The sequence below is a fragment of the Gobius niger genome, assembly GCF_951799975.1.
Source record: "Gobius niger genome assembly, chromosome: 11".
Lineage (NCBI taxonomy): Eukaryota > Metazoa > Chordata > Actinopteri > Gobiiformes > Gobiidae > Gobius > Gobius niger.
In genome coordinates this window covers 32,319,243-32,344,939 of record NC_136862.1, presented here as the reverse complement: position 1 = coordinate 32,344,939, position 25,697 = coordinate 32,319,243, and the positions used below count along the sequence as shown (strand labels likewise).

Sequence of the window (25,697 nt, the reverse complement as noted above, 5' to 3'; positions counted from 1 at the left end):
AGCTGTGATAACAAGCTGCTAGCTGCAACCCCAATTCGTTTCTAGCACTCACGATACCACCAGCACATCCCAGTTAGTTAGTTAGCATTACAATTGTGCTATATTTAGAAAATAACTGCACTTCTGTGTATAAACATAGACCTGTGCATAAAAAAGGATCTCTTGTAGACATTTTTTCACTACGAGCCGGAGGGACCAGATGGTTACCGCAGCTTTAATCCGTCTTCTTCGTCTTTCTTCTTGTGCTACAGCTCGCAAGGTCGGTGTCCTGCCCAAGGACACAATGACAGAACGCGATGCCAGAAGCGCGGGGTTGGTTAGCGGGTAAAAGTTTGTAGCCACCGCACGTCTCTGCCAGGCTCCTCGTCTTTGCTTTGCTTCAAGGTGTTTAAGTCCAGTCGAAGTCCAGTCCAGGCCAGACACTCGGCCATTTCACGGATGGAAAAAGAGACAATCGTAAACATGTCGAAGAGCCTCGGTCTTAAAGGAACGCCGGCTCGTCGAAGGCAAACAGAGTCTGGGGGGCGGGGGGCAGCGAGGGGCTCCACATCACCGCGGGCGGGGCCACAGTGGGGCTCAGCGTGGTGTAGCGAGGCAGCTCCTCTATCTCCTCTCCTGCAAAAGCACACAGGAAACAGCAGTCAGTCAAGTGTGCGGCCATTCAGCCGTCCCCGTCTAAATGATGTCGGGCAGTGTTGTGGACATAGTGCTTAAAAATACATTAAAGGTACATTATGCAACTTTTTATGTGGGGAAAAAAGAGTTGATATTTGTGCGGATTTGGACCTTGTAGTGACCCAGCAGAGTGTTCAGCATAGCGACTTTATTTTGCATCACAGTGGTCTCTAGGACGCTCCAGGTTCAATTGTTTTGTAGGTTTTCTCTGCCAGTGGAACCTCTCACCAGAAAACCTACAAAACAATCAATCCTCGAGCATTGTAGAGTAAAGTAAAGGCCCCATGCTGACCACTCATACAGCCACAGGGTCACTACAATGTCAAATACGCACAAAGATCAACTTTTTTTCCCACATAAAAAGTTGCATAATGCACCTTTAATATGTCCTAACACATAGAGAAGAGAATGAATTAACTGTATGTAACTGTATATATTGATTACATAATCATAGTACAATTGGCAGTGTATTTGACATATTAAGTTTCGAAATATATTCAACTATTTTTTTCTAATATTACTATAATCATATGCTGTACAATGTCGCTACCAAAGTTTACCCATGTTTCCAAATTAAATAAAAAACGTATATGCCCTAAGTAAGTTCTAAGTAAGTACTAAGTATGTTCATTTAGAGTGTTTTCCTTTATAAGCTGTAGGAAGAAAATCATGTTAATAAAAGTTCATGTCGTGATTTTGTTTTTTATGACTGTCACAATTGCACTAGCAGGTTTGTTTGTCTTAAGAAACCGGTTGTGCACATGGAATGTAGCATAGCAACATGATGCTAACTTGCTAGGCGAGGGCATAACAGCTGTTTCCTGTCTGTGTTTTGATCTGTTTTTGGCAGAAAACAGATGTTTGATTATTTGCAACATAATACTAGCTTTCCCCAGGATGGAAATACTTGTGCTTTAGCCTTGGAGCTAACGTAGTTTCATGCTAGCAAATGTTAAAATATCGCCACAATCTGAACTTTTTTTTTTTTTTTATGAAACACACTCCGCTTGATGTGTAAATTTACATCTTTTTTTTATTTTTAATTAAGGCGAGACACTGCAGGTGAATAGGGAAAAAATGTATATTTACAAATATCAATTTGAAGCTTTTGCTGTCGATCACTGACATAAATGTGAGAAGAAAATACATTGCAAGTTTTCTGTCATTATATCTTTTCATATAAGAACAAGGTGTGTTATGCCTAAAAATGCCCCAAATTTCCCATCTTTTCGGCGACGAAATCTGAATAATGGATAGAGCTACATTCAAATTTATGGTTTCATTTTATTGATGAATGAGTTACCAAGACTTTCTCAGAGGGGATTTTGGATTTCTTGTTTAGTTTTAAAATAAGCTGTTTTTTAGTGGAAAAATTTGTAAAAATTTAATTTTCGCCTTATTTTTTGACATCCAAAACTCAATAAATGGGGCTTTAGGGATTAAATAGTAAAAAATCCCTCTGAAAAAATCTTCCATATATTGTTCAGTCCAAGGCTGGAAAATTTGAAGTCTTTAGGTCCGACTGACGTGGACACAGTGTCGCCACAATGACAGAAAAATGTGTTTTGAGAAAAAGGCCCTTGAAATTGCATTCTCCCATATAAGTCTATGGGGGAACATTGAATCAGCGCAATATTTAAACATGTTTTTGTGAAGATTCGGCATATTTTTGGTTTCCGGGTGAAAGCTTATATTTTCAGAGACCAATTTGGCCCAAAACCTGAAAACTGAAAAAATTGAGTTTTGCCTGTAGTGTCTCCCCTTAAAGTTAAAATCCTACAATCGCCAAAAGAAAGTTAGTCAAAAACCTTCAGGAACCCGTACCGCAGGGCTAATATTGCGTAGGCATAATACTGTTGCGTGTCCCATTTACCTGAGGAGGTCTCGCTCCACTGGCTGCCTGGGCTGGTGCACAGTTCATTGGCAGGAAACCCCTTTCCATCTAAACAGCTCCAGCGTGCGTCTTTCTCTGCAGGCCGACAAATCTGAAAGAGCAACACTGGATGCTCAGAGTCTCACACACGTGAAAATGTGGAGGAAAATATCAATTCTTCCTGACAAATATCACAAAGGGATCTTCTTCACACGAACAGTCGCCGAATAACAGCACTTTCTAGACAACATGGTTAAGTCAAATCATGTTGTTTAAAAGAGACCAATTTCAGACCAGTAAAATCGGCAAGTAGGGGTATTCCTGTCAATGAAAAGTGCTCGTGGTCTAATGTAGAACTTAACAGCTTAGTCGTGCTTACCGTGATTGTGAAATTGTTGAAGTCATAATCTGATGATTCTGCGGCAAAGACACAGAAAACAGTGTAAGCATTGGGTTTGTGGCATGTTACAATGTTGTTTTTTTGTTTTATTGGCACGAGTCAGAGTAATCTCAGAGAATCGCACACTGTGACTATTCTCAGCCCCCCCCCCAGCCTCTCCCTCTCCTTTATTTAAGATCATCCTGTACCTGGGCTGTGTTCAGGAGACACTTGGAAGTTATATCTCTCCGACCCAACTCCGACTTCGACGATCTGCGCCCAATCAGGGACGTCCAAATCCATTTTCAGATCTGCAACACAGTCACATGTGGTTAGTCACAATCTGCCATCCTTTACCATCACATCATCCCATTTAGAGTCAATATCTGACTTCAGAGGTAATCCCGTTTGTGGCATAATGACAATTTGGATTGACCATAGACGACACAAACAAATCCTCACTTCTACGTATAAAACGAGTAGCAAATGTGGAGTTAAATGAGCTTTTTGTTTATTCACGCCGCAATCGCTCATTAAGAGTCTGTATCAGATCTGGGGCCCTGATACTGCAACACATGCAATCACAAATGCAACATGCCCACAAATATCTACTGTGTTTGCTATTTTCTAGTTTAACTATTTTCTAGTCGCGCTGTATCGGTCTGTCGTGGTGAAGAGGGAGCTGAGTCGGGGCAAAGCTCTCGATTTACCGATCGATCTACGTTCCCGCCCTCACCTATGGCCATGAGATTTGGGTCATGACTGAAAGGACGAGATCATGGATACAAGCGGCCGAAATGAGTTTCCTTCGCAGGGTGGCTGGGCGCACCCTTGGAGATCGGGTGAGGAGCTCAGTTACCCGGGAGGAGCTCGGAGTAGAGTCGCTGCTCCTTCACGTCGAAAGGAGCCAGCTGAGGTGGCTAGGGCGTCTGTTCCGGATGCCTCCTGGAACATGTCCTATAGAAGGCCTCGTGGAAGACCCAGGACATGCTGGTGGGACTATGTCTCCGAACTGGCTTGGTGTCGCCTCGGGGCCCCCCCAGAATAGCTGGAGGAGGTGTGTGTGAATCGGGAAGTCTCTGCTGAGACTAACCCGGCCCCGGATAAAGCGGAAAAGAAAATGGATGGATGGATGGATGGATGGATGGATGGATGGATGGATGGATGGATGGATAATTGTACAACGAAAATGCATTGATCAGATGGAGGGTTAGTCCATCTGATGAACCGGAGGAAACCTGTCCAAACACGGGGAAAACAGGCAAATTCATGCAAGGGATTCGAACCCAGGACATTCTTGATGGAAAACAAGTGCGCTAACCATATTGTTTTTTTTTTTTGTATTTTACTCCTTTCCGTTTTATCCAATTTCCACCCTTGATGGCAAGTGCAGAGTGTACATTTTATGTTGCTTAGAAATGAAAATGACCTTGCTGCTCTCTGTACATGGTGCTGTCCACTGTGCTGTCCACTGTGCTGTCCACTGTGCTGTCCACGGTGCTGTCCACGGTGCTCTCCTGAGTGGGAGCTCGGTCAGGAAGCGATGGCTCAAATGGACAGTTTGTGGACTCTTCATAATCTGAGTCTGGTTTCTCAATCTTGATCTGCAAACACAAAAATATTCAGTGAGAAAAGACAAAGTGTGTTAACTCCAGAGCCAGGGCGGTCACAGTCCTTCACTTCACCAGTAAGAGAATGACCTTGCGGCTTCAAAAATTCAAAATCCAACAACACACATCCAGCTTTACACTTTTTGCAGAGCCTTTTACGGAAACTGTATTCGTACAAACGTCCTTACAATCTACATTTGGTGGCACTTTGCGGTAATGCTATAGATAATCAGATAGAAATAAGAACCAAAGTAGTAAATGTGCCTTACCTTTCTTTTCAATTTGGTTTTGCGTGGCTTTGTTCGTCTCTCTGTGAAAACAAGACATGAAACATAAATGTAGGACGGGGAAAGACCCGGCGGGTAAAGAGTTCAGTGCGTTGTCACAGTTGCTGACTCCTGATGTGTCTTTCCTCTCACCTCTAGGCCTGCGGGACTCCGGCAGCATCCTGAAGACTCGCGTGGCCTCCTGGCCCTTCTGGACGCCCTTGCCTTTGACCTCCACCACGTCCGGGAGCGAGTGCAGCGCGCAGCGGAAGTTGGCTTTCCATGTTTTGGGGTTGCACTTCTGACCCACCACGTATTTGCCTGCAAAAAAAAAACCTTTGTGTTAGTCTGTGAGATCGCCACGTGCATGAGCGACAAAACATACTTCACCAAAGGCCTGGAAGAGACTTTTACTCAAGTGCTTTTGGAGCAATTTTACTTGAGTAATATTTTAACACAGCAATACTCTTACTCGAGTAAATGTCCCAGTGTAGCGTTAGGTCTATTACTGACAAAGCTTTGTTTTGACATGAAAATGGATCATGAATTATCCTTTTGTTAAAGGGATATTTCAGGATTTTTGACATAGGGCCTCATTTCCCAGTTATCCAGAGTGTTGCTGATTTCTGGAGATACTTTTTTTGTAATTCAAGCAGTTCTTATATTTGAAGAGTTTCGTGGCGCTAGGCTAGTGCAAGGCTATCGTATTTCTATGGTATCAGCTAGCCTGCATTAAAAACAGTGTGACCCGCTCCACAGAGCACCTGAGGCAAATCACTTATAACACCAGACTAACCATATAAATGTCTGTGTCCATAGAATGTTTTTTTTTTATATAACTGACCTTGCGTCACATGAATGATCGCATTTTGAGGGACTATTTTCTAGCAGATCACTCCGCCGCTGCGTAGCTTATACAACCACAAAGCTGATGCAGCTCAAATATAAGTTATTTTAAATGCAAAATGGTTAAAATCACTCTATGGACACAGACATTTATATGGTTAGTCTGGTGTTATAAGTGATTTGCCTCAGGTGCTCTGTGGAGCGGGTCACACTGTTTTTAATGCAGGCTAGCTGATACCATAGAAGTGCACTAGCCTTGCATTAGCCTAGCGCAACGAAACTCTTCAAGAAGACTCTGGATAACCAGGAAATGAGGCCCTATGTCAAAAATCCTGAAATATCCCTTTAAGTGAGGATGTCATCACTCTACTTTTAATAGGATTTTGCTGATTTTTAGCTCCTTTAATTCTGTACAATAGGGTGTCCCATCACTTTTCAGCTCATTTAGATCATATTTAGAGATCCCCCAAGGTCATTGAAGTTTTACCATTATGATATGTAAGTGATGCTGCGAACAGTCTTGTATAATTGTTATTGCTAATGTAACAACATGTTTGTCGTTCACAACTATATTTGTACAAAGTTCTTATTACTTTTACTCTGCTCACTTCCGCTTAAGCTGAGCTAACTACACGTCCACAAGATCGTGACGGTCACACTTTGGAAAGTCTTTCCTGTGTTTCTCAAGTACTCGTAAAACAAACTTCGAGTTGGAGTTGATGCTTAATTGTATTTGGCCATGGTTTTCTGGTTTTCAATTTCACACCTATTCGTATGCACACATCATGCAAAACACAAGAAATATGATTGATTTGTACCTTGCACCCTCATTTACATAAATTATTGCAAAATAATATGAGAATAATATAAATACTATGCCCTGCCTGCAAAGAATAGATCAACATAACCCGATGGCCACACAACAGTTGTGTGATGAGCTCATTTTTGGACAATTTTGATTGACGTTCAGAAGACAATGTTTGTGCGTGTAAGAAAAAGAAAGGAAGTCCGTGTGGTTAATAAATGTTGTGCCAATCGGACTGGATGGATCTGCTGATGAATATTAACGGATGGAAACATTGCAAACACACTACGTTATATAAGAAACTAGCAGGCAGAAAATATATAAAATATAAAAAAAAATAATAATAATAATAATAAAGACATTCAAACAAATGTACTCTTACATGGATTTTGTAACTAGATTCCATTTCAATAATTATTGTAATTAAAAGTATTTTTTCACGTTGCAACTCTTTAACCTCCTTTAACTCCCGCCTGAACCGAGAGGATCTTATTCCTCACGTCATCAGATTTTTTTCCATCATTTTTTTGTTGGGTATTCAACTAATTTTTGTAACTTTTTTGTCATTTTTTTAGTCATTTTTTTGGTCAAATTTTAATCACATTTTTGTCATTTTTTTCGTCAATTTTTTATCAAATTTTAGTCACTTTTTGTCATTTTTTTTGTCACATTTTTGTCATTTTTTCGTCCACTTTTTGTCAATTTCTTGTGACATTTTTGTGACATTTTTGCCACTTTGTCATCCTGTTTTCGTCACTTTTTTGTCAATGTTTTCTCACTTTTTTGTCACATTTCCATCATTGTTTTCGTCTCAGTTTTGTTGCTTTTTCCCACCTTTTTTCCAGAAGCTTTTGGACTGGGGGTGAAGCCAAACTGGAGAAAATGTGCTCGGTTCAGGCGGGAGTTAAGGGGTTAACTAGATTGTTTTGTTGTTGCTGACAATGTGAACAACACCATGAACCGCCATGTTTCACGGTCTATTTTAACTCCGGAACCTGCGGCGCCAGAAGTGCACAGACGGCAATCTGGAGTCATAGTGAAACTTTACACTTACTGCACAAGGCTCTTTTTAAACAACTGACTGCACCGAAACACAACATTTTCATTAGTAATGCTTTTCCCACATTCACTATCAAACCTCTTTTTTTGAAGGCGTATTCTCAGTACATAAATATCTTCACTTTGCCTAGAGAAATGGTCACGTGTATCTTTCTTATTCTGTATTCTGGTCTTCTTCAGTTTTGGGACTTTTGTTTGTTGTTGTTTCAGCAGGAGATTAAGATACACAACTCACATTACACACAATCACCATGTCCACACTGTGCAAAGATCCATAGCAAAAAAACAACAACTTTGTCTTAATCTCCTGGGGAATAAACGGCACATAAAAGGCCACTTCATTACAATAATAGTAAGTGTTTTATTAACCAGGGAAAATATTTAAAATAAGCCTTCACTGTGTATGAAAAAATATATATATGTTAAGATGATCAATGTAAATAAAACAAAAAGCACGGCTGAAATCCAGAGTAAATGTAAACTTTTGGATGTTTAAAAGGATTCAAATCAGCAGAATCCCATTGTATTGAATAGGACTTCAACTCTGTGCACGGTACGTAGCCGGCAACGTGATGCTAACTTGTTAGGGTAACGACTGTTTGCTGTGTCTCGCCCGGAATGACTAAATATTTAACCCCTTAACTCCCACCTGAACGGATCCCATTTTCTCCAGTTTGGCTTTACCCTAATCAAAAAGCTTCTTGGGAAAAAAACACCAAAATAGCCACAAAGAATGAGAAGAAAACAAGGATGTAAACACAACAAAAATGTGACAAAAAATCAACAAAAATGTGACAAAAAATCAACAAAAATGTGACAAAAATTCAACAAAAATGTGACAAAAATTCGACAAAAATTCGACAAAAATGTGACAAAAATTCAACAAAAATGTGACAAAAATTCAACAAAAATGTGACAAAAATTCGACAAAAATTCGACAAAAATGTGACAAAAATTCAACAAAAATGTGACAAAAACGCAACCAAAGAGTGACAAAAGTTCAACAAAAATGTGACAAAAGTTCAACAAAAATGTGACAAAAATTCAACAAAAATGTGACAAAAATTCAACAAAAATGTGACAAAAACTCAACCAAAGAGTGACAAAAGTTCAACAAAAATGTGACAAAAGTTCAACAAAAATGTGACAAAAACTCAACAAAAATGTGACAAAAGTTCAACAAAAATGTGACAAAAGTTCAACAAAAATGTGACAAAAATTCAAGAAAAAGTGACAAAAATTCAACAAAAATGTGACAAAAGTTCAACAAAAATGTGACAAAAATTCAACAAAAATGTGACAAAAATTCAAGAAAAAGTGACAAAAATTCAACAAAAATGTGACAAAAGTTCAACAAAAATGTGACAAAAGTTCAACAAAAATGTGACAAAAATTCAACAAAAATGTGACAAAAATTCAACAAAAATGTGACAAAAACTCAACCAAAGAGTGACAAAAGTTCAACAAAAATGTGACAAAAGTTCAACAAAAATGTGACAAAAACTCAACAAAAATGTGACAAAAGTTCAACAAAAATGTGACAAAAGTTCAACAAAAATGTGACAAAAATTCAACAAAAATGTGACAAAAATTCAACAAAAATGTGACAAAAACTCAACCAAAGAGTGACAAAAGTTCAACAAAAATGTGACAAAAGTTCAACAAAAATGTGACAAAAACTCAACAAAAATGTGACAAAAGTTCAACAAAAATGTGACAAAAGTTCAACAAAAATGTGACAAAAATTCAAGAAAAAGTGACAAAAATTCAACAAAAATGTGACAAAAGTTCAACAAAAATGTGACAAAAATTCAACAAAAATGTGACAAAAATTCAAGAAAAAGTGACAAAAATTCAACAAAAATGTGACAAAAGTTCAACAAAAATGTGACAAAAGTTCAACAAAAATGTGACAAAAATTCAACAAAAATGTGACAAAAATTCAACAAAAATGTGACAAAAACTCAACCAAAGAGTGACAAAAGTTCAACAAAAATGTGACAAAAGTTCAACAAAAATGTGACAAAAACTCAACAAAAATGTGACAAAAGTTCAACAAAAATGTGACAAAAGTTCAACAAAAATGTGACAAAAATTCAAGAAAAAGTGACAAAAATTCAACAAAAATGTGACAAAAGTTCAACAAAAATGTGACAAAAGTTCAACAAAAATGTGACAAAAGTTCAACAAAAATGTGACAAAAGTTCAACAAAAATGTGACAAAAATTCAAGAAAAAGTGACAAAAATTCAACAAAAATGTGACAAAAACTCAACAAAAATGTGACAAAAATTCAACAAAAATGTGACAAAAAAAATAAAAATAAAAAAAAACATACAAAAGGTGACACAACACAGCAACAATGCGAGAAAAAAGATTTTTTTGTGGGTCTTAGCTTTCAAATGAGGCGTTACACTGGCCTATATAATAGCCAAAGAGGACAGAATGCATCTGGTTTAGGCGGGTGGTAAGACGTTGAAAATCTACATCCTGTGTTTATAAATAGCTGTTTTAGCATTGAAGCTAAAGGCTAACGTTAATGGTGAAATAGCGCTAGTCTTTTACCCTCCACTGGGCAACAGGAAGTTAGACATAAACATTCTGCCAACATTCCATATATTTTGTCTAATTACAGCAAACAAAACATTCCTGCTCAAACAGTTCCTCTGCACTAAAGTACATCAGTAATGTACTTGTGCAAGTATTTTAAGTGCATATTTTGTCCCCACTACCCAACATTGTTCACTTATCCCCATACAAACATGTCAATAAGAGCAGCTGACTAAGTTTAGCAGCCATTACAAGACTCCCATCCCATCCGTCCTCCACTAAAACCTGTACTGCCGTATTCCGCATACCGGCCATGCCTCCGGGACGGCATCACCACCTATTTTTACACCACAGTTTTACTTGGAAAGCCGCTTCCTCACGCCGTAAGCGCCGCGGTGATTGTTATGTCACCTGTGTGGATGGCCCACTTCTGGAAGAGGCAGGCGTCCTTGTCCATCTGCCAGCCGTGCCTCGCCGCGTGCTTCCAGGGCACGGAGAAAACGCTCTTTTCCTTCAAACACAAATACAATAAGAATAAGTGTCGAGTCCTTTTAATGGCCTTTTTTTATTCTAATGCACAGACACGAAAGCAAGATCCTCCCCACCCCCCAAAAATAACAATCAGTATCACAACTATACCCAATATTATGCATGTCTTTGGACACTGGTGCTGATATTAATGCTCCAGCCTAAACAATATTACTTATTATTGTCATTCATGATAATAGTGATAATATTAGCAATGGTGATCATTATATTTTATGGATCATTAGTATTATTGATGCTGCTGTTGTAGTCTGCTTTACTTCATTTAATTTACTTGTTTTCATCTGATATGTTTAAGTAGCGGTAACACATACAGTACACAACATTTACTCTTATATTATACCCATACACCCCCAACATAGGCCTAAAATATGGGAGGGATCGTTTTTTTTATTTGTATATTTTTTTATCATTATTTCAACTTAAAAACATACATGAAAGGACAAGACAATAGACACACACACACACACACACACACACACACACACACACACACACACACACACACACACAAACAAACAGACAGACACATACAGACAACAAAAAACAAATGATTGCCCCATATACAAACAAAAAATATATGAATAATTACATATTACAATAGGGGGCATGGGGGTTACAGGACGTCTTTTTCCTACAGTGTCCTATAGGATCAAGTTTAAAGTTCTGGTTCTAGCCTTCAGAGCCGTGCACGGTCAGGCTCCTTCTTACATCAGTGCTCTGGTCCAGCCTTACACCCCTGTGACAGGGTTGCCAGGTCCGCGGTTAAACCGCGGAATTGGGCGGTTTTTAAAGCCATTCCGCGGGTGAAAAAAACTGTCCGCGGTTTTTTGCCTTGCTGTAATCAATGTTGAATTGATCACAATCACTATTTCGAAGGCAAATCCAAGGCTCTGTAAGCTGCTTTTTCAATAAGGGAGGGGAGTAGGGGCGATTTCTCATCATCATGGGCTCTGTTAACTTGTAAACAATATTGAAAATTCCAGCCGCGCCGTATGTCCGCGGGTTTTCCGCGGTTTTCAGATATTTTTGGGCGGGTTTGGCTGCCCAGACCTGGCAACCCTGCCCTGTGAGGCTCTGAGGTCTGTGGATCAGAATCTGCTGAAGGTTCCACGTACGAGTTTTGGTACCAGAGGCGACCGATCCTTCGAGGCTGAATGATCTTCCGCCCTCTTTGCGCTCAATTGACTCTGTTGATTCTCTCAAAAGCGAACTTAAGACACATTTATTTGTTCAAGCTTTTAATTAGCTACTTTTGGGCTGCTATGATGTCTGTGTTGTTTTGACCCCCTTTTTATATTGTATGTAATTTCTGCTTTTAACTGTGTTGTGAAGCACTTTGTAGCCTTTGCCTGTGAAAGGTGCTGTATAAATAAAGATTACTTACTTACTTACTTACTTACTTACTTTTTAAAGCTTACGTTAGTCCCCAGGGCCTACCGGAAACACGAGGATAGAAAGGTTCCGGCGTTACAATTTTTAACGCATTAACAACTTTGTAATTAATTAATCAAAATAAACGCATTAAAGTCCCAGCCCTAATGTTATATATTGTGAACACTGTTTTTTGTTCTGTTCCACTGCATTTCTTTCACTGGGCGTTGAATAAGCAGAATTTTAGGCTAAGAATTGATTATGTATTGATTGCAATCCTGTTTGGTTCTTTAAAATGACTTTGTATGTGAGATGTAATAAACTCGCCTGTAGCTGGATGAGACTCTTCCTCTTAGCTTTAGTCTTGCATTCATTGGAGGCTTACTCCAGATTTGGTCCAGGTCATTAAAGAGGGAGTGGACAGTGACTTCCCTCTTATGTCAACAGCAAAGGCTTGTGTGTCTGTGGGTTAGAGCATGTTTTGCCTATGATTCTCTCCAAGAGCAGGAGAGTAATCCGTGAAAGAAACGCCATGTCTGCCCACAGAGTCTGACAAAATACTAAATGCACTCGTGTTCTCTGTGCTATAGTTTTCTATTGTGTGTGTGGATCCCGGTACATTTGAGAAAATTGTGGTTAACAAATGGGGCAGAAATAGGGGGGGAAAAGTGGAAATAAATTGGGTTGGAGGAAAAAATGGGAAAAAGAAAACATTGGCACAAAAAATAATGTATAGATTACTTTTTTATGGGCATACATTGGGCAACATTTTTCGCAATTGCCGAAAATTGGAGGGAAAAAATATGTATTATCATTCATCCATTTATGCTGTCCCTGGACCAACAGGCTCAAAACTTGGATCTAAAGATATATTTAAAAAAAATCCAATACTTAATCTTTCTGAACTACTTTTCCGATATGGTTTAACAGTACCCAGCTCGAGTGGACAGTCGCCTTTTTTCTTTTCACTTTTTACTGCAGGCCAAGTGTTTCTGTTATTACATAAACACTACTGCAGTCATTTGGAATTGGGCCTGACGTTAACACTCGCCGATAAGCCACAAACATTGCGTTTTCAGGTGGAGAGTCCGGCCCCGGATCCAAAACATCAAGGCGTGGTTTACTGTATCGAAACCTTGTGCAAAATCGTGCAAGTACAAATGTTCCACAGGCAAATGCAGACGAGCTGAGGGGCTTGTTTGGCACCTCGGCCCACATTATGACCATGTTTTATATGTTATGACTAATCAGCATGTGTCAAGCAAAATCTCAGCACTATATTCTTGGAAACAATGTGGTTAAAAGTCCACTTATTCACCCTTCAAACCCCTCTCACACCTAATACAAATGAAACACATTTCCAGCCGCATTAACACCTGCATGTCGACCTCAGAAATGTGTTGTTTGGTTTATGCCTGGAAAAGCCCTGTCTGTGTGAAGTCAGAGATATTGTGCCTCTACTTCTCTGGCAAGATTGTCTTTGGCGCACGTGTGGTAAAGATGAAGACATGTTCCTCACGTCTCCTTTAACGGCGGATGGGATAAGTTTGATCAAAGCAAACTCTCACCTTGTCCATCCAGCGCAGCCCGGGGATGGCGCTGGAGTTGATCTGCCTCACGAGCCACGGTCTCATCTTCTCGCGCGCAGGAGACATGTCCGCGTTCCTGTGTGAGCAGTCGAGACACAACACTTGTTTACCCGCTGCTCACCGGGGCGACGGCGCTGCGTTTGGCGCATTTAGAGCCGTGTGGTTCACCGGCAGGGGGAGGGAGGGGGAGGGGGGAGGGCATTCTACAGTCAGCGAGAGTAAAAAACACCATAACTGACAAGCTAACTTAGCATCAAAAGTCGAGGACAAGAGCAAAAAAGAGCGAAACGTCGATGCAACGGCGCGCGTAAAAGTGCAAGAAAGCGAGTTTGATTTGGACCGGGACTGTTGGAGAGCACTTTTACGCACACCTTGGCTTAACGCGTCGTTGCGCACATTACCTTCACACGCTGGTCGATGAAATGTCCACAAGTGGTTAGGTCCGGGCGTATCGCCGTAGTGTCCGCGGGGAATTGTCCTCTGCTGCTGCTGCTGCTTCCTCCTCCTCCTGGCCGCTGTCCTGTCCCGCTCTGACTGGCACGTCCGCCCGTGGATGCAGGTGCTTTTATGACACCGACTCCTCGCGATGGGTAATCCCCCCCCACCCTCCTCCTCCTCCTCCTCCGGCGGCTGCGCCATGCGTCTCCAGACCGGCCTGAAAACAGAGGCTTGAAATGAAGAGACGTTTACGCACGACAGACACGCTGGCGCGCTTTGGACAAGACGGAAACGCGTTGATTTCCAAATCTGCTTATGTGTTGACTTCTTTTATTCATCCGTGTTTTTTTGTTTGTTTAGTCACTTATTGTTATCTTTATGTGTTGCTTTGTTGTTTCCGTCAGTGCTGCCGCGGGACAGGCAGGTGGCAGCACGTCGACGCGGAACACACTGACAACTCCGTTAGGCTGATCATTCACTCGGGGACTAGTGTGACCCCAGCTGACCCCGGGGGCTGACTCACCCTCATCACTCACCCAGTTAGAAGCCCCCTCTTCATGGTTTCTGCAGGATTCAGATCAAGTCATGAGTTTATTAAAGGGTTATTACACAAACTCTAAATGATATATAATCTAAGATACAGAGGTCCATCAAGTCCACTGTTTATCAAACGGTAAGTCACTAAAATTGTATGACATGACTTTATATCCTTTAGGTTTTATATAAAGCAAATAAAAAAATATTGCCAGTGAACATCCAAGAAAGGTCTGAGAAAAGAGAAAGTCCTGTAATCTGAAAGGAACAGAAACCACAGGTTCAATTTCAAGCAATGGAGCAAACTGTCACAGGGACAGGAATAAACTGTGAAAGTGTCAGGAAGAAACACACGAAGCTACGATGTTGAAGAAGGAGGAAAACTAGACTTGGACTTGAATCATGTGAGATATTTGATTTGAACAATCGTGAATAAACATGAATATGATGGTTCTGAAGTTTAATTATTGTAAATAACTGAATATAGAATACAACAACATCTGTAAATAGTACTGTAAATATCTACAGTATAAGTTATGTATATGTTTTTTGTACACTTGTAGAGTGTAAAAGGGGCAGACATTATCAGACTTGATCTTCATACTGTAATGGCTTGTCAGTTTTTGTCAGTTTTTGTCAGTTTTTGTCAGTTTTTGTCAGTTTTTGTCAGTTTTGTTGTGATTATGGGATGTCACGTTTGAATGAAATAAATGAATACATTAAAAGTTCAAATGAGTGCGTGTTTGACCTTTCAGTGGCCTCTCCGACGCTCCACGATCCATTTGATTTCAGTTTTTTTTAGGGTGTCTGGTAGGTTTTCGAGATGGAACGTATATGTAACCATGGAGACGGTTCCATCAGCGGTGAAAACTATAGGGCTCAGCACAGTTATTATTTATTTTTGCGACATGTTAACACCCAGTGAGGAGGATACAGTGACGAAGGGGGGCGAATAACAAAAAATAATACAGTAAACAGGACAACAGTAAATGTACAAGTTGAATGGCTGTGATTAAGTCTGATTTCTGATTTTGTTGAATATACAATAATAAAATAAACAAATACACCAGTGATTATAATAATAATAATAAATGTATCTCCTTTATTACTCATGGAGCTCATGGCCAGAATCAGTAATAGCAACATCAATACCTGTAAATGTAAATGTATTTATTTATCTTGTCTTTTTTTTTCCTTTCCTTTCTTTTTTTGCGTAATATTGGCTATAGTTTGATGTTGGCTATAGTTTGATGTCCCGCCCCCCCCCCCCCCCCCCCCCACAGGCCCTTGCCCTGCTCGTCCTGCCATGTTGTGTCTGTCCTGTATTGCGTGGTGCATTACAAAAGAAACTACAGTTGTGGACCTGCCGTGGGGGGGACACTCACCATGCACCGGGCCGCCTTCTCGTCTGCCCTGTTACTCCTTGATTGAGTGTACTTATACACTACAGCGGTAACGACACTTGGTTTTCGAGGACTAAAGTATTAATGTTCATTCCATAATTTGCATAATTTATTGGAGCTGAAACATCCAAGTCACTTCCTTTAATAGAAACAACAAAATGGCTGCTCGCTCTCGGTGTCCAAATGGATTCCAAAAATGTTTGTATAGGTGCTCTTGGGAAAGGGATCCAGGCAATCTTAAAGCCGCACCGCGTAGAATTTCACCCAATAAATAAATGAAATACAAGCATTTATTTTGTGACAGATGTTTTCACCATTGAAAAATACCTCACCCCTCCTAAAACATGGCTGTAAACTTCACCAGGAGTGGGTACGTCTCCAGCTCGTTTCCATGGAGATGTGACGAAAGGCAAATTGAGATTTAAGCAGGTTAGGTTCTCATCCAAATCCATTCTTTTGTTCCACACTGCAGTAACAGCGTTTTCTGTGTTGAGCTGGTCATTAGGAGCAGGTTCTGTTTTGCCGGCAACAGTCCAAAATGTTACACAGTGTACCTTTAAGAAATATAGACAGCACGAGGAAGTAGGCCTTTATTTAGTCTTCATCAGACCTGTTGGAAACATGCTCTTTAGAGTGGCTGGGCATCCGTTCATGCTGAGCCTGGACCAACAGCATCAAAACTCGGATATAAAGAGAGAAGATTTTGTTCGACTCCTGCTTTACTTTTATTCTTTCACTACCAGTAGTACCTAAACTTGTTCTCTCTCTCTCTCTCGCTCTGTTGCGCTCCATCAGAGGGAAGACCAAGTGTGGACATGGACTGGAAGTGTCTGGCCCAGGGGTACAATGTCAGAGTATCACAGTCTATTCAACAATGAGCTCCACTGTCTTACTGAGGGTTACCTTCATCGACACTCCGAGTGCCCAGTCCCTCAAGGATCCTGACAATATTTTTACAAAGTGACCCGGGGCCAAACGCCGCCCTCTGACCCTCAGTGATTTATGGCTCTTTATTGGGCGCCGAGTCTTTTGGATAAGTTCAAAAGACCGGCTCTTTTTAATACAACATTTAAATAACAGCAGCCTGATAACTCACAATATCTAAGACGCCATCGATAAAAGGCACTTTTATAGAGTTATACAATCTATAATCTGATATTTACGCTTTGAAAAAACATATTCATGAATCAAGTCTAGTCTAATAAACAGAGGCTGCAACAATGTTAGTGCGTTTAGTGCAAAAAGTCAGCGCACTTCGCACTTGTGTCGCCCTCTCCTGATTCTTGTGTTCGTTTGGGGCGAGACTGACTGAAAAGAAGATCCGTCTCTTCTCACATCGAGATCACCCGCCCACTCAGTCACTCCCTGCATTCATACGTGCACAGGTGTAGGCAAAGTGTCTTGCCCAAGGACACAACAACAGCCTGTACCTGCAGGAGCATGGATTTGAACTGCCAGCCTCCGGTTAAAGGGCGACCCACTCTATCTATCTGGCCCCGCCCTATGAAATAGCCTATAGGCCATAATATACCCCGGGGTATCAAATGGCCCCCGGGTACAGTCCGGATCAGAGGTCTGGCCTGTTACACCTGGCTGAACCCTTCACCGTATAATTCTACTTAATTATAACCTCAAAAAAAGAAAAGAAAGAAAATCCCTGAGCCAGAGCTGCAGTAAACTTCACACCATTAAGAGTGACAGAACTTAAAACAACAACAATTCATTCAAAGACAAAATCTGACTTCAGTATCATGTCATAAACTAAACCCTCCTCCAGTCAGATCACATCAGGTTTATCCGCCTCCTTCTGCGGAATCGTCACAGACATTACATACAGTAGAGTCACGCGCCTCCGGGCCCGACAGGCCCTTTCAAATAAACAGGGCATTTCTAGTAAATGCTGCAGTCACTCCACGCGGACGATAGAGGGCGCTCTGCATCGGCACTGCGCACACGTACACACGATGACGACACGAAATACAGAGTCATGCTTTTCTTTCGAGATATTGCATTGTGGGTAAATAGAACAAAATAAATAAAATCATTAATGAAAATAAAATAAATAAATGAAATAAGGCTCTAAAGTGATCATGTGTGGGAAAACATTTTTTTTTTTTTTTGTATCAGCAACTTTTTTTCTGTGATTTGCAGAGTTGCTGTATTGGCAGAACAACCAACATCCAGCTGTAATGCACTTATCAGCATAAAGAAGAGAGAAAGAAGAAAACTTCCCACAATGCCCGTGTCACATGCCTTCAGCTTTTTCACTTCATATAAAGGTATCATTGTTTTTTTTTTATTGTTTTTTACATTCTTCTGTGGCACAAATGAACTACATGTTGGTTATGCTAAACCGGGCTGAACCAGAGCAACTCGCACAAAGACCACGTGGTGTTTTATAACTCAAATAGACTTTTATTCAATACAATAAAAACTATACAATATGATACAACTCTATGTACAGTTTGTGAACACATGGGCACAGTTAGCAGAGCTTCCGCCGCAGAGCAGACCGGGGACGATGTGAAAGCGCGGCATACAGAGGTGGTTCTCCAGCTGTGGCACAGATTCAGCATCATTTCTCAGACACCACTTACTACTCACTATCTAGATTTAGTCCCATCAGATTTCTCCCAATTTCGAGTCTCTAAAACTGTTTTGAGTTAAGTCCGGCTTAACCCTGATTTTGCCCATTGTTTTTGCGAGCACCACCCCAGAACTGCTTTACACTGATTCAACCCCATGTTTAGTGTCCCTTTGCTTATGCTTTACTCAATATTGTCTGGGAATGAGGGAAGATAAATTAATGCAATTTTCAGAACGATCAACTTCAACAACCGCAGATACACACGTGTCTCCAAAAAAACGGACATGAATCAGCAACAATGAAACTGGCTTTACAAAACATCCATAAAAGTGTAGCTTATACACAGTCGACATCCAGTGTAGAAGAGGCGATGCTACATAGAAACAGCTCCGACTTCAGTGCATCCAGAACAATGGGACATCAGCTTGCAAGAACGAGTCAATGAGCGAAGATGGAGCTGGAGTTGTGTTAAACGTCACAGGCTTGGCGGGGGGAAAATGGAAACAGTTCAGTGGAGTTCGGAAAGGGAAAGCTCTGTTTTTGTGTGTGCGAAATAGTCTGTAGAATGATCGTCAATGTCCGAGTAAAAACTGCCCTCGGTAGGTCAGTAGGGGAAACTGAACGGGAAGTAGCTGTTCAGCGTCGAATCTGCCGTGAAGAAGTCCGTGTCCAGGTTGGTGTACTGCATCTCCTCTAGCTCCTCCACTGCAAGACAAAAACACGGCGAGACGTCAGGAACGAGCTCTCCATCGCGTGGAAGGAGGAGCATGGCGGATTTCTACATTTTGCTCCGAGCGACATCGCTGATAATGGTGTTTACCTGAAGAACACTCGCTGTACTGGCTGCCCGGACTCGAGCGCTGCACTTCATTGCTCAGGATCTCATTGTTGCCGAAAACATTTGACTGGTGCCTTTCTCCCTCCATTTGTATGCAAATCTGCACGACAGAGAAGCACTCCATTAGGAATATGGCCAAACATTTCAAAACTTCTTCTTTTTTTTTTCATTTTTCCCATTTTAACCAAGCAGATCAAGACAAACAATGGTATTCCTGACAATGAAGAACGCAAAAAGGTGATATTAAGCGCTCACCTCGATGATCTCGTTGTCGTCCAGGCACGAGCTGTGAGGCGGCGACACTTCAAACCTCCTGGGCAGCTCGAACCCCGTGGATGACCAGTAGGGGACTTCGTTGTGGTCCATGTATGAGGCATCTGTGAAGAACGAGGGGAAGAGAGAGGAACGTGTTAGCGCCTAAAAGTAACTGCGCGTCTGAAAGCGGGACGGTAACGGCGCCTCGTCGTACCTGGCTGCTCCCTCTTCACGCTGCTGTCCAGGCTGTCGTCCCGGCTGACGTCCTGCGCAGACGGGAGGCGGGGGTGCGTCGGGGAGGGCACGTAGTCGCTGTCGCTGGACTCCTCTTCGTATTTCACCTTGCTGTGCCGCCTCTGCTTGGTCGCCCTGCATTTCCTGTCTGTGCAAACGCCGACACACACAAAGACCCTTTAGACAGAGCGCGCAGATGTATCCGTTTCAGAATGTTCGATTGCCTAAACTAGACCAAAAACCGGGGCGAGGCTGCGGTTTCCTGTGTTGCATTCTCACCTCGTGGTTTGTTGGCGACAGGAAGCATCCGGAAGACGCGCACCGCTCCGTGGCCCTTGTTGACGCTCTTGTCTTTCACCTCCTCGATGTCCGGGAGCGAGTTCATGGCGCAGCGGAAGTTGGCCTTCCACGTCTTGGGGTCGCAGTCTTGACCCTCCACGTATTTGCCTGCACGGAGAAGGTTTGTGGTTTAGTCGCTGGATGTGCAACGGCTCAGCTTCACACTTTAGTCCTGGTTTTTAGACTCAGTCCTGTGTGCCTCACCTGTGTGCAAGGCCCACTCTTTGAAGAGGGAGGCGTCTTTGTGCAGCTCCCAGCCCTGGCGTGCCGCGTGCTTCCAGGGAATGGAGAACATGGTCCTCTCCTTCAAACACAAAGATGACAGAGATATTAAAAAAAAAACTTTCTTGAAATGCCATCAGGCTGTCACACAGAGACATTGTTGTTTGTTGCGAGACCAAGAAGTGCATGCAGCTCAAAGTAATGGTGACTTCCACGCCTATATTCGCCGAAACCACATCCTTGCATCTGCGCTACAGCTCAGCGCGCGTGTGTGTGTATGTGTGTGTATGTATGTGCGCTTTAATCAGTGCGTAATCTTTACCTTGTCCAGCCAGCGCAGCCCGGGAACCTTGTTGGAGTCGATCATCCGCTCCAGCCATGGGCGCATCCTCAACCTTGAAACAGGCATGATTTCCTGCAAAAAAAACAACGACAGAAAAATCGTTTTAGATAAGGATAGGAATTTGAGAAGAAAAAAAAACAAGAAAAAAAAAGGCTTCCCCCCCTCGCATTAGATGCTGCCTGTGATTTACAACTGAGGGGAGAACAGAAGACGAGTTCACGGACGGGCCACGGAGTGATAGCACTAAAATCATACAGCTTCCTTTTTTCAATGAGATTTGAAAAAAAAAAAAAAAAGAATGCATGCGATGCGAGGTGATTTTGTAATGCAAGTTTCTGGCTTGTTGTTGTTGTTGCTGTGCGCAAAACGAAGCGGATCAAGAAGTGATGCCCAGAGCAAAAAAAAACTATTTCAGCAGCAAAGTAACTGTCAATAATGTTATCGTTTCGTGTCTAGAAAACAGCGAGAAATTATTTTAAAAAAAGAAAGAAAGAATAAGAGGCATGACTTGAAGTTGTCTGAGGTACTTACAGACTTGCTTGTGATCCGCGGGTGGACGAAGGTAAAGTTTAGTCCGTGGGGCAGGTGCTTGGAGTTGGGTAGCGCGGAGGCTTCTCGTGTATCCACTAAGAGACCGTTTCTCGCTCTGAACTCGGAGAGAGGTGAAGCTGGAATATATACGGAGGAGCGGGTATTCCCCTGCTCTACTACAGCGCCTCTGCTGGACACTGCAAAAACAAAGCAACACAGCCACCCAGAGACCGCAAACGGCCGCTTTATCCGTGCGTAATGCGGCGCGTAAAGACGGGTTGAATCCAAAGAATACGCGCAATGTCACCCCGACGCAACGACGCGTGCGTTTGTATTTTTTTTTGCTTTAATTGTGGAGGAAAACGTCTGGGTCATTTGCTTTTTTTGCAGTGTGGCGGAGCATGCGCAGTGGGCTCGCTCTCCTCAGCGCGCCTGGGCCGTTTACGGGAAATCACACTGCTGAGGAGAAGACGGAAGGAGAGGCGAGGGCCGTGCAACATGAATGCAACCGGCTGACAGTGGTGGCAAGTACGCCCCAGACACGCACGCACACGCACGCACACCCACACACACACACACGCGCGCTGTCAGGCTTATCAGGTTGTAAAGATGTTGAGTTTTGCCATAGAACCTAGTATGCAGACAATAAGCTGCAGAATGCACAGAAACAGCTCTGCAATCATTTTCCCAAAGCGTGTTTTATGGAGAGCCCCCTGTTTAAAGAATGTCCCACTTTTATTATTTCTAAAGAAGTCACATTTACACAGAATGAACAAAGTATCTGCCAGTGTTTTCCCAGTTTTTTTTTTGAGTCATTTAAAGGTACGCTGCGTAACATTTTGGACTATATTGTCATCAGTACAAAACATGTTCCTAATGAGCAGCTCCACACAGTACACGCTATTACTGCAGTGAGAAGTCAATGAATGGATTTGGACGGCAATCTAACCTGTTTAAATCTCAAATCCTGCTGCCTTTAGTCGACATCTCCATGGAAACGAGCCGGAGACGTACCCACTCCCGGTAAAGTCGTGTCATGTCTTAGGAGAGCTGAGCCGCTCACAGCAGAATTACATGTTTGTTTGATGCCGAAAACATCTGTCATAAAATAAAAGCTTGTATTTCAATTTAATTTTGGGGGGTAAAATTCTACACAGTGTAGCTTTAAAGGAATTGCTCCAAAGGGTCATAGTTGTTTCAGTTCTCTTGATCAAATTGTCCATTTATTACTAAGTCAAAAATCCTAATTTGACCCCCTCCTCCTCGAGTTAATCTACTGTTTCCATGTTTTTGTTTTATAAGTGGTAAATGCGTGGATTTGTTGCATCCAAGGCGCCACAAAACCTTCTTTTTGCATAAAAGGTGCGATGTCGTGACCCATAACTGAGCGCAGGTGAAGGGTTTCGTGGGGACTTTTTCCCTGTTACAATCTAAAGACAGGCACCACCTCGCGCTCTTCCTCCCCCTGGAATGAGAGGAGTGTAAACAGCGCTGACAGTGAAGTGCCCGGTTTCCTGGAAATGCTGTAGTGATTTCGCCCGCCTCTGGGGGGCGCACCCGGCTGCTGTCAAAGTGCTCTGTGCAAGGAGTGTGTTCTAGCCCAGGAGGGTCTCAACTGGTGGGTCGGGACTGGAAAACATTTAATATATGTTCCGAAAAAGAGTTAAAGTGGCAGTTATCGGGTTGTTGTTGTTTTTTTATCATAATTTCAGCTTTTTGGCTTATTTGAGGTTGATTTAGCCTCTTAACCCGCCTAAACCGAATGCAGTTTTTTTTCTTTTCTTTTTTTTGTCATTTTATTGTTGAATTTTTGTCACATTTTTGTTGAATTTTTGTCACATTTTTGTTGCATTTTTGTTGCATTTTTGTCACATTTTTGTTGAATTCTTGTCACATTTTTGTTGCATTTTTGTCACATTTTTGTTGAATTCTTGTCACATTTTTGTTGAATTCTTGTCACATTTTTGTTGAATTCTTGTCACATTTTTGTTGAATTCTTGTCACATTTTTGTTGCATTTTTGTCACATTTTTGTTGCATTTTTGTCACATTTTTGTTGCATTTTTGTCACATTTTTGTTGCATTTTTGTCACATTTTTGTTGAATTTTTGTCACATTTTTGTTAAATTTTTGTCACATTTTTGTTGAATTCTTGTCACTTTTATGTTGAATTTTTGTCACTTTTTGTCACATTTTCGTTGCGTCTACATCCTTGTTTTCTTCTGGTTTTTTGTGGCTGTTTTGGTGCTTTTTTTTCCCCAAGAAGCTTTTTGATTAGGGTAAAGCCAAACCGGAGTTAAGAGGTTAAGGCCTATTCAACAACAATGTTTGAGGAAGAGACGATATTTGGTATTATATTTTACAAGTCTAAGTCTAACCTATGTACCTTGCTGTTTTTGTGTCATGTACTAGCATTAGTGGTTCCCAAAGTGGGGTCCGGGGACCTTCGAGGCGCTGCAGAAAGTGTATGTATTACTTGTACTCAGTATTTAGCTGCTCTCGTTACTATAGTTATCTTACATGTGACATAAACAGTGGGATCATGGCATTGACAAAATAACTACAATAAAACAATACAATACAACAACCTGTAATAACTATGCAGTACATACATACATACATATACATATTGTTTTTTTTAATGGTTGTGTGTAAGTTATTGGTACTAGATAAAGTTCGTATTGTCTTTGTGTGGTGTGTTGTTGTGTTATTGCGTAAAAAAGTGGATGATTTTGGCACTAAGGCGGACTCGTTTCACATTTGTATCAGTCATGCATTGCACAACACGCAGAGTTACTCCTGTTTAGTATTACTACTACTACTCCGCGTTTCATCATCTTCCACAGCGCGTGCCTCTGCCTGATGAACGGCCGGGACGAACGGGATGATATTCCCCCAACGTTCCCAAGCCTCTCCTCCATGTGTTTTTTCTGTGCACGCTGGGAAACTCCGCTGACTTCGAGAATACTTCACAACTCCCTCTGGAAATCTCCCTCGCTTTTCCCTTTCCCTCTCCCTCTCCCTCTCCCTCTCCCTCTCTCTCTCTCTCTCCCTCTCCCTCTCTCTCTCCCCCCCTCCCCCTCCCCCCCGCAGCCTGTCACGTGGAGGCGCGGCGCATGGGAAGTCCCAAAAATGGACAGCGCTGTGAAGTGGCCAATCCGTGAGAGCGGAGTTTCCCTCGCTCTGTTGACACTCGATTACTCCATCCAAGTTAGGAGAGTTAGAACCATAATAATGGACTCCAGGCCTGTACATGTATGCTTTGTGAAGTATTTTGGATTATGTATATCGACATTTAGTTTGGATATTAATACTTTTAAAAAAAAAGACCCAAAGTCCCATTTTCAGCTCCAGGAGGTTTAAAGTTAGAAATAATAACTCAAAGGCTTTTGTAATAAGCTGTAATGCTGTAATGTTAGCCGATAATTCCTTATTAGCAAATAATGACCAGAGGCAGGTAGTACTCATTAACTCAAGTAGCCTCATGAGTAACTTTTTGAAGAAACTGTACTTAATAATATTATTATTATTATTATTATTATTATTATTATTATTATTATTATTATTATTATTATTATTATTATTATTATTATAGTAGTAGTAGTAGTAGTATCATTCAGTACATTTTACCTACTTGAGTAATATTGTAATGAAGTATCTTTACTCTTACTTCAGTAAAAGTATCAGTTGCCTGTGCCAGCCACACACGCACGCACACACACGCACGCACGCACACACACACACACACACGATCTTGTACTTCTATCTTAGTGAGGACACTCATAGGCATAATGTATTACCCAGACCTAAGGTTAGGGTCCCTAACTCTAACCTTAATCCTAACCCTGATCTAAACCCAATTCTAACCCTAACCATAAAATCACATCTTGACCCTCAAACAGTCCTTCAAATAAGATAATAATAATAATAATAACAGAACAGAATTTTTAAAAAAGAGAAGAAGAACACACTGCTCTTGTTGAAATAAGAATACATAACATGTATGATGTGCATGATATATATTTTTTGCTATGGCCACTCCCCTCACTGCTCTGGCCCCTCCCCTCACTGCTATGGCCCCTGCCCTCACTGTTGTGGCCACTCCCCTAACTGCTATGGCCCCTCCCCTCACTGTTGTGGCCACTCCCCTAACTGCTATGGCCCCTGCCCTCACTGTTGTGGCCCCTCCCCTCAGTGCGATGGCCCCTCCCCTCACTGTTGTGGCCCCGCCCCTCAGTGCTATGGCCCCTCCCCTCACTGCTATGGCCCCTGCCCTCACTGTTGTGATAGATAGATAGATAGATAGATAGATAGATAGATAGATAGATAGATAGATAGATAGATAGATAGATAGATAGATAGATAGATAGATAGATAGATAGATAGATAGATAGATAGATAGA

General features: G+C 41.6%; 3 protein-coding genes across 4 annotated transcripts; all 3 read right to left on the bottom strand.

The window, feature by feature from the left end:
• Nucleotides 1-320: 320 nt before the first annotated feature.
• LOC306970417 (uncharacterized protein) lies at nt 321-3,291 on the bottom strand. The gene is made up of 4 exons (XM_079566396.1): nt 3,137-3,291; nt 2,928-2,965; nt 2,549-2,660; nt 321-615 (listed from the first exon to the last, which is right to left on the bottom strand). The coding sequence occupies exons 1-4, from the start codon at nt 3,228-3,230 to the stop codon at nt 482-484; spliced, it is 378 nt and encodes a 125-aa protein (XP_079422522.1). The 5' UTR covers nt 3,231-3,291; the 3' UTR covers nt 321-481.
• A 1,042-nt stretch (nt 3,292-4,333) lies between these two features.
• Nucleotides 4,334-14,210, bottom strand: LOC306970702 (uncharacterized protein; the record flags this gene model as incomplete). Its single annotated transcript, XM_079566730.1, has 8 exons — nt 4,334-4,363; nt 4,400-4,531; nt 4,807-4,847; nt 4,957-5,124; nt 10,474-10,573; nt 13,551-13,647; nt 13,693-13,774; nt 13,973-14,210. The coding sequence occupies 8 exons, from the start codon at nt 14,208-14,210 to the stop codon at nt 4,340-4,342; spliced, it is 882 nt and encodes a 293-aa protein (XP_079422856.1). The 3' UTR covers nt 4,334-4,339.
• Nucleotides 14,211-19,048: 4,838 nt separating this feature from the next.
• On the bottom strand, nt 19,049-21,415 carry irf1b (interferon regulatory factor 1b). Of its 2 annotated transcripts, XM_079566228.1 has the most exons (8): nt 21,296-21,415; nt 20,744-20,836; nt 20,404-20,503; nt 20,140-20,307; nt 19,841-20,008; nt 19,627-19,748; nt 19,354-19,471; nt 19,049-19,238 (listed from the first exon to the last, which is right to left on the bottom strand). In XM_079566228.1, the coding sequence occupies exons 2-8, from the start codon at nt 20,828-20,830 to the stop codon at nt 19,138-19,140; spliced, it is 864 nt and encodes a 287-aa protein (XP_079422354.1). In that variant the 5' UTR covers nt 20,831-20,836; nt 21,296-21,415; the 3' UTR covers nt 19,049-19,137. The 2 variants fall into 2 exon arrangements, with proteins under 2 accessions (XP_079422354.1, XP_079422355.1); XM_079566229.1 differs by lacking the exon at nt 19,354-19,471 and having other exon boundaries at nt 19,137-19,238.
• Between the last annotated feature and the right edge of the window lie 4,282 nt (nt 21,416-25,697).

Bases quoted from the DNA above. Each gene is read 5' to 3' on its own strand.
- LOC306970417 (XM_079566396.1), bottom strand. From the start codon at position 3,230: ATGGATTTGGACGTCCCTGATTGGGCGCAGATCGTCGAAGTCGGAGTT. The intron at 2,661-2,927 runs GTAAGCACGACT...TTGCTCTTTCAG, and splicing joins TCAACAATTTCACAATCACG to ATTTGTCGGCCTGCAGAGAA. The intron at 616-2,548 runs GTAAATGGGACA...GTGCTTTTGCAG, and splicing joins GTGGAGCGAGACCTCCTCAG to GAGAGGAGATAGAGGAGCTG.
- irf1b (XM_079566228.1), bottom strand. From the start codon at position 20,830: ATGCCTGTTTCAAGGTTGAGGATGCGCCCATGGCTGGAGCGGATGATC. The intron at 20,504-20,743 runs GTAAAGATTACG...TTGTGTTTGAAG, and splicing joins GGCTGCGCTGGCTGGACAAG to GAGAGGACCATGTTCTCCAT. The intron at 19,749-19,840 runs GTACGACGAGGC...CGTTCTTCACAG, and splicing joins CGTGAAGAGGGAGCAGCCAG to ATGCCTCATACATGGACCAC.